We start from the raw sequence: 8,085 nt of genomic DNA, 5'->3' as shown, positions 1-8,085 counted from the left end.
TTTGAAGTTGGATCTCAAATAATAGCTCTGAGCAGCAGTTAACTATTATGCCTCAGGTTAAAGAACAAAGTTAGTCATTCTATATTAGTATTTACAAAAGTACAAATAAAAGCTTCTCAAGCAACTCCAGTAGATAAAAACACTCAAGACTTTCTGGGCCTTAGTTCTCCTGTAGAATACCATGTATCTTTCTATGCTTGTTGATAGAATTAGGGGAAAGTTTGAATATAAATATCCAGTAATCTTGACTCCTCTATGAGACTTTTGCACTACTTCCACAAATTGAAAATGCTCTGACCTTTTTCCATGATATGTAAGACACAGATTGCACAAAACCTCTCAATATGAGCCACAAAACTCAATCACTTTATGGAAAACATAAATACATGTGCTCTTCTTCAATAAATATCTTCTTTCTCTCTGCTGTTACCTTTAAACTCCTTTAACTTCTGGATGAGGAAGTGACATTCCTCAATGATTTTCTCCTCACATACTTTCTTTCCCATCCCAAAGTCCTTCAGGTTGGTCAAAGCAAAGCGGCGCATTTCCTTCCAGGAGTCTCCATTGGAAAATACAATACCTGTTTAACACAGTTTAATGAGATAAGTCAGTAAACTAACTTCTTTACATGTGAATTTGAAAAGATTCTGTACCGTGATGCATGTTTGCTTCTTCAGCCACGGTGGGTGCTTCCCGTTCTCTAAACTCCTCAGCATAGCTGACAAATGCTTCTTTTACTGCCTTATACCCTGTCAGGACCACTGTCTTCTTTGGTCCCACGTGGACAGTGAACACAGATCCATACGTCTTAGAAAGCTATGATGAAAGAGATAAAGAAAATTAAATGCTGGAGGAGTTCAGTTAAATAGCTAAGACAACACTGAAATGCTGAAGAAGAATCATCAAAAACGATACTTCAACTCAGTTTGCACCTTGGCAGAAGGGCCAGCCACCACAATTAGGACCAGTAATCCAAACATCTAATGTGTCTGGAGATCCAGAATGCTGGCCTCAACCCCAAATGGCTCACAAGGCCCCAGGTTTATTCACAGCCTCGACCATGACCACAGGGTCCGATCTATATCCCAGCCCCCAAATGGCAAGAAGACTTTGGGGTTGTGCAAATACTCCAGCTCACAAACATTAAACACATGCCCCCAAACACAGACACTGTGAATCACCCATTGACAGGGGCATGAGACTTCTGCCCCCCAAAAACTAGGGGGCAGAAGTCTCCCCAGAAAAACTGGGGGGCAGAAAAACTCATCAGTTTTTCTGCCCCCCAAAAACTGATGAGAACACCTGGTCCCCATAGTCAGTCCCCACTCCAAACGACCCCCACCGCACCCTGCCCCTCGCCACACAGCACACTGCAGCAGCAAGGCAATAGCATCGCCCCAGTCCCAACTAACACCACGTCCAGCTCCATTTTCACCATCCAGCCAACCAAACCCTCAACGGCCCCACATCCAAAAAAGGATGTAACTCTCTCACTACAAGCCCCTGCAGCACCCTACAACCAGCAGGACTGACATCCCCCCCAACACAGTGACGAATGGAGCAGGATCCACAGAGTCTGCCACGCTGCCCGGCCAACCTGTCTGAGCCAGGTTCTGGTTCTGCTGGAGGTTTCTACCTGTTTAAAGGGAGTTTTCCTTTTCTCTGTCACTGCATGCATGCTCAGTGCGACGGGTTGGCGAAAACGTAATATCTTGATGCAATCTGCTCAGTTTCCTTAGATAGAAAACTTTGAATAATAAAATAAACTGCAATGTGTGATAAATAGGTACAATTGAGCTAGAATATGCCTGTGTGATAAAATGATTTCCTTCATAGTACTAGAATACTATTAGTTGCACAGTATATGTCTTTCAACATAATCAGGTTTTGGTGTAACAGTGGCCCAATGTTCTTTTGTTCAGGGGAAGCATGGATAAAAAAACAAGATATATAATAGTTTAAAAGAAGGTAAATTGCAAAAATATATAAAGTATAGTTGAGGACAATGTTGAGATCAGTTGTGCCTCACCTTCATGAGTGCTTGGTCAAGTCTCTTCACATCCAGCTGCAGCAGGTTGCCAACGATGGGAAGGGGTTTTGGTCCTGGTGGTCCCTGTCTGTGGCCCTGAGGCCTGGATTTAGAGAGAATGAAGTGAAACCCAATGAGGATTAAAACCACAGTTCCTAAAACTGAAACTGGGCTGAATGACTGGAGAAAAACCTCCATCGCTCCCATGACTGCACCAGGTTTAATATCTGCTGCTGTGCACCAGCTTCACTGTAGGACATTTATTTGAGGTTGATAGAAGGAAAGTCCAATCTGCAGCTGGAGGTGGAGCATGTGGTTTACAGCAGGCAGTTTGGAACATTATGTTTTTTCCATGAAAAGTATTTTCAGTATTTCATATCAGATGTCAGAAACAACCAAAGTAAGCTGTGAATATTAAGAAACTAAAACAAAATGAGCCAAAAGAAGACTTTTTGAAGTTTAACACTCTTCAAAAACACACATGCACATCCCTTTCCCAATTACTTTATGGAAAAGTGTTTCTGGGTAAAGACAGCTTTAAAATGTTTCCTGCATGGAGAACATACATGAATTACTCAAGTGTGATTTTGACTCTTTCCTCACAAAATGTCTTGAGACCCTAAAGGTTCTGGTGGTTATAGATCTGGTATGAGGATCTATAACCTCATATGAGGATCACCAGAACCATAAAGGTTCTGGGATCTATAACCTCATATGAGGATCACCAGAACGTTTATGGTTCTGGTGATCCTCATATGAGGTTATAGATCCTCATACCAGACACAGACTGAAAAAAAAAATTTTTTAAATAAAAAAATAATATACCTGCAACTTCAGGGATATTTTATGATCCCTGAAGTTGCAACATTTAACAGTTTTTAACTTCAAAATGAGCAATTTAATCTTATTTTGCACTTCTTCTAAACAACATAATTATATATATATCCAACATTTGGCCCTAAAGTGCAAGTTTTAATATTGTGTTATGAAAAAAAAACTAAAAATGGAAGAAACTATCCAGGCTGAGGATGTTGTGCTGCAAACATGTTTAAGCTGTTCTGAACTGGCTGACAATAATTTATTTAGTTCAAAGTTTAATAGAGCAGTAGGGTTAAAGTTTACACTAAACTTTGATGTTCTTGTTGCACAACATGAATGTTTATTTAGCACAGACTGTTCTTCCATCCCTTGTAAATGAATCCAGATCTTTTATAAGTTAAATGTTACATTTTACAGTTGATACTTTTTAACTTGAGACAGAATTTGTTGATCTGTAAAATATCACAGGGATACAGATAGGATGCAAGTTTTTAAACCAGAGGAACTTTATTGATGAACAATCAATACAGTTCAAGTAATAGAAAAACAGAGGAAACTTTATGTTGGTAGTTTTTGATGCTCAGGTAATTTTTTCCTTTGTTTTTTGCTCATTTCCTGTTGTTGACTGTAACATGTAACTACTTAGATAGATAAAAGGACATCTTTTGTTATTGTCATATTTTACAGACATTTATTTGTATTTTCTTAGACAGTTTATGATCTGAGGTGTTTTTATTTTGCTCAGCTGCCACCCAGTAGACAGATGCAGCATTTTCTAATATTTCTGTTAACAGTATGTGGTTGAAACACTTAGAAAGTAGCAAGGTTTTGTGAATAGATTGCGTTCAAATACTTATCTTTAAGTTTGTAATCTTTTAGTTTCTTTTTTTTTATTTTCATGCATGAAAGATGGATTATTTCAGTCCATAAAAATGAAATAGAGCTAATTTTTGCTCTATTTTATAACATGCATTTCTGTAAGATCCACATGTTCAACCAAACTCTAGCAGACATTTTGTATAAGAGCATTATTATACATTTCATTCTCTTTTTTTGTACATATAACAGTTGTAACGATGATGTAATTTAATATGATGCATCAACAAACTGAATCATCAGATCTATAAAACAAAAGCAACATTTACAACTTCTGTTTGAGTTACCAAATTATTAAGTTTGGAAAAGCATTATTTAGTAACATGATGTATTATTTCTTAAATATATATTATTGGATATTTGTTTTAGTCCAAGCAAACTTTCATATTCATGATTATAATCAATGCAAAAAGTTTAATGGTTAAAAATGTTATGTTTACTGAGGAGGTTAAAAAATTAATATCTAATGCCACTAAATTCATTTGCATATGATTGGATGTATATCTATTTCATAAGTAAAAATATGAGATTTTGCTCCATGATGACATAAAACATCACACATTCACTGCAGATTTGTAGGCTGGACATTAATTAAATGTTCGATTTAACCGAGTCACAAATGTTTTCTGTAAGACAGAAATTTGGTTCCTGCCAGGAACAGTGCAGTTAAATTATTAAAAATAAAAATAAATATGAACAAAAACAAGAAAAGGCTTCACTGAAAATAAATGTTTTTTATTCTGTTTTGAATCTATTTTTGACACAATTATAAGAAAAAGATAAAAAGTCATTGCTAAACAATCTGCTTGTTACGGAGTTCAGAATTCAAGCACAAATAATTCAGTGGTGTCTCTAATCTATCTACGTGACTCAGTGATACTTTTATTGCCTTAATTTTTTAGAACAGCAAAGCAGATTATTTTTATACAATACATGCTGTCCTTTTCACATACGTGGAATAGCGCACAGCTGATGAGGCAGAGGGGAGAAAGAGAAGTTAGTTTGAGGAGTCAGCTCCAGGTCTTCCTCTGAAACGCCGGGCGCAGGAGAAAAACGAAAGTGCTTCAGCAGGCTGGTGAAAAACATGAAGAGCTCCATCCGGGCCAGACTTTCTCCCAGACAAACCCTGCGACCTGAAGCAGAAATGAAACTAATTCTCAATTCGCTGGTCATTATAATAAAATGTTCCCTCTAATATGGAAAGGCTCAATTTACAAACCTGCAGAAAACGGCATGAAGGCATCTTTCATCACAAACTTCCCATCTTTGTCAAGAAAGTGGGAAGGGTGGAAGGTGTGCGGTTTCTCCCACTCACTTTCATCATAAAGGACAGACATCAGGAAAGGGTAGACCGTAGTTCCCTGTTATACAAACTGAGCTTGAGATTTTCATGGTGTCAGCAAAAATATCTATGAATTTGTGAAACCCTAAAAACAAAGAAGCCACATGGTCTGGAAAACCTTATAAGAAACTTTTCTTCTCTTAGGATTTCCTGAAACATTGTCTCATATAATGAAGAATTATCCCATTTCTTACAAGTTTCCCTTATTTCTTTAAAGACCTATTATGCTTCCTGGAACAGATTAGGATTCGTCCATGAAGTATGCAATGTTCATCAACTCTTTTGCACAAATCATTCATAGATAACATTTCACTCTGCTCAGTTCTGAGTTTATTTCATAATGAGCTGTTTTAGGGCTCTGTCACTTTAAATCCAAACAAGCTGCTGCTGGCCACGCCCCCCAGATGCGCAGTTATACAACTGTACATCTTTGGAAGAAAAACATTAGTGGAGCCTCCTGCACAGCCAACAAGCACTCATCAAGTGGTTTCTGGATGGCAAATCAACAATAATACATTTGTCTTTTCCAGTAGCCATTGTACAACAGGTATGTTGAAGCTAATACATGTAGACCAACTTTCCAATTATGCACCATTCTGTGGTGGTCCATCATCTAAAATCTGTGAAAATGTGTTTGGTGTTTTAACTGAACTGTGTTTCTAATGCATTTCTTTTTGCTCTGACCTTTTTAATGAAATGTCCCTGAATTGTAATGTCTCTAGTAGTTCTGTGAGGAAGCGACATGGGTAAAATATTTGCCATCCTCTGTGTTTCATGGATCACAGCGTTGGTGTAGGGAAGGTTTCTCCTGTCTGCCGCCTGAACCTGACGATCTCCTACGACTTCCCTCAGCTCTTCTTCAACCTTGTCTTACAGGTAAAACAGGAACCACAAAAAAGAATGTTAGAATTATTTTTTGTCATTATCTTTTTCTTACATGATTGGATTATATTCTTATTGGAAATTTGCTATTACTATAAGTTGAGAATAAGTCCTTACCTTGTATTTGTGGATACTTGGCCATGAACAGCATACCCCACGTCAGCGTTGTGGACGTTGTCTCAGAACCGGCGACGATGAGATTCATGACAGTCATAGAAAGGTTGTTATCATGAAAATGGTTGTTGGTCATCCCGGCTTCCTACGCATGGACAGAGCTGTTATTTAAACAAACTGTTAAGAAGTCTAATTATTATTAACATTCTCATGCTTTAGTTTGTATGTTTTTATAGAACTGTAGTGGCCAAGAAGACATTCTGGTCAAATAATTTCCACACTTTAAGAATTGAACTAACTTTTCACAGTAAATGATTATACTTGTTTTTATTTAGTCACCTTCATACTAAATAAAAGTAGGAAGTGGTAGTGCAGTTTTTACTGATTGTGTAATAAGACCTTCAAGTTAGAATATAATGCAGGTAGAGTTGAGTTGATAAAGTTATTTTACGTTAGTAGAATGAAAAATTCTAACCTCTAGTTTTTGCTTGTGAACCAGAAAAGCGTCCACTAGTCCCCTGCACGTCTCTGGGTTGAGAGTCTGTTTCAAATGACTGAAGAGGGCAGAGTTTCGTTTCCTGTTAGCAGCCGCCACATTGTAAGACTCCCTTCTGTTGGCAATCCACTTGAAAAGTGATGGAAACAGATTGTATGCCTGTATAAAGTAAAACACGCATAGCACAAAAAGAAATAAGTTTTTCGTCCATTATAAAAACAAGATTGAAACAACAATAGCAGTAGTAGTAATAATAATAATAATAATATACTCTGAAATATTATAACAGTCAAGACTATAAGAGAAAATTCAGTGAAGTTATTGTCAGACAACTTGTATATTTTTTCTATTGGGTAATTGAATGGTGATTTATACATACCTGAACTGAAGAGGAGCCTAAAAGCTGATTAATTTTATGTACTCGAGATATCATACATTCAAACTCTGGATCATCATATTCAAATCTGCTGCCATAAATCATGGAGCAGATGATGTTAGAGACAGCGTAGGTTATTGGTTGGGTTGTATCAAAAGGTTTTCCTGGGTAAAGAGAAAATAATTTATTTGTTGGTACAAATGAAGCTTCTCTTAACTTCATTTGGGACACAAATTGTACCTTTATAGTTTTTGATAACTTCCATCAGCAGCTGACATTCCTCAGTGATTTTGTCCTCACACACTTTTCTGCCCATGCCAAAGTCCCTCAGGTTGCTCAAAGAAAATCCTCGCATTTCTCTCCATGTGTCACCGTTGCTCCATAACACTCCTAGGATTTAGATCAAATAATAACTAAGAAGTTTGGAGGTTTGTCACAAACTAAGGCATTTGATCAAATCTCATGCTGTGTTCTGTTTTCCTTTCCTACCGTGTCCTTGGCTAATTTCGTCTATAATCGGTGGTGCATCTCTGTCTCCAAACACGTCGTCGTGGTTAACCAGCGCCTCCTTCACCGTCCTGTATCCTGCCAGGACCACCACTTTTTTAGGACCCAGATGAACAGTGAAAACTGAGCCATATGTCTTGTAGAACTTGTAAAAGGAAAAAAAACGCATTTGTTTAAAAAAGAAAAGTGTAGTTTAAAAAATAACTGCAAGAATCTCACCTCCATGAATGTTTTGTAGGGTTTCTTCAAGTCAATCTGCAGCATATTCCCAAGGAAGGGAAGCGGTGTGGGTCCTGGTGGCTCGTTCTTGTGCCATTGGGAGCTGAATATTGATGAGGCAGTGAAATAAACCAGCAGAAGGATTACAAGACCCACAAACAGAGAGAGAGAAATGGAGTCCTGGAGCAAAGTATCCAACATTCCCATGATACTAAAGCAAACTGTGTAGAGGATCAAACTGCTTTCACTGGAGAGAGCAACACTGGGGAGATGAAACGAGTCAGCAGCTAAAGTAGCAGCTTTTTCAAGCATGAAACATCAGGACTTTGGTCTTCAGTAATGTTTACACTGAGAATCAGGTCTCTCTTTCTGTCTCTTTTTGTTTCTTTCTCTCTCTCCCTCTTTGCCTCTCTTTCTCTCTCTCC

At 37.7% G+C, this 8,085-nt stretch overlaps 2 protein-coding genes across 2 annotated transcripts in view; both read right to left on the bottom strand.

The window, feature by feature from the left end:
• The window catches only part of LOC103132702 (cytochrome P450 2K4-like), a 44,125-nt gene extending 41,749 nt beyond the window's left edge, over positions 1 to 2,376 (bottom strand). The window contains exon 1 of the mRNA XM_007544502.2: positions 2,030 to 2,376. Within this exon, the coding sequence (XP_007544564.1) occupies positions 2,030 to 2,236 (207 nt within the window). The 5' untranslated portion in view covers positions 2,237 to 2,376. The remainder of the gene's footprint in view (positions 1 to 2,029) is intronic.
• Positions 2,377 to 4,444: 2,068 nt separating this feature from the next.
• Positions 4,445 to 8,078, bottom strand: LOC103132701 (cytochrome P450 2K1-like). The gene is made up of 9 exons (XM_007544501.1): positions 7,661 to 8,078; positions 7,424 to 7,586; positions 7,175 to 7,324; positions 6,938 to 7,098; positions 6,538 to 6,717; positions 6,066 to 6,207; positions 5,751 to 5,935; positions 4,944 to 5,085; positions 4,445 to 4,857 (listed from the first exon to the last, which is right to left on the bottom strand). The coding sequence occupies exons 1-9, from the start codon at positions 7,970 to 7,972 to the stop codon at positions 4,670 to 4,672; spliced, it is 1,623 nt and encodes a 540-aa protein (XP_007544563.1). The 5' UTR covers positions 7,973 to 8,078; the 3' UTR covers positions 4,445 to 4,669.
• Positions 8,079 to 8,085: the final 7 nt, after the last annotated feature.

Source organism: Poecilia formosa, unplaced genomic scaffold (assembly GCF_000485575.1).
Source record: "Poecilia formosa unplaced genomic scaffold, Poecilia_formosa-5.1.2 Scaffold1225, whole genome shotgun sequence".
Taxonomy (NCBI): Eukaryota; Metazoa; Chordata; class Actinopteri; order Cyprinodontiformes; family Poeciliidae; genus Poecilia; species Poecilia formosa.
The sequence above is the reverse complement of the archived record's forward strand: the minus strand, read 5'-3'. Positions and strand labels throughout refer to the sequence as shown.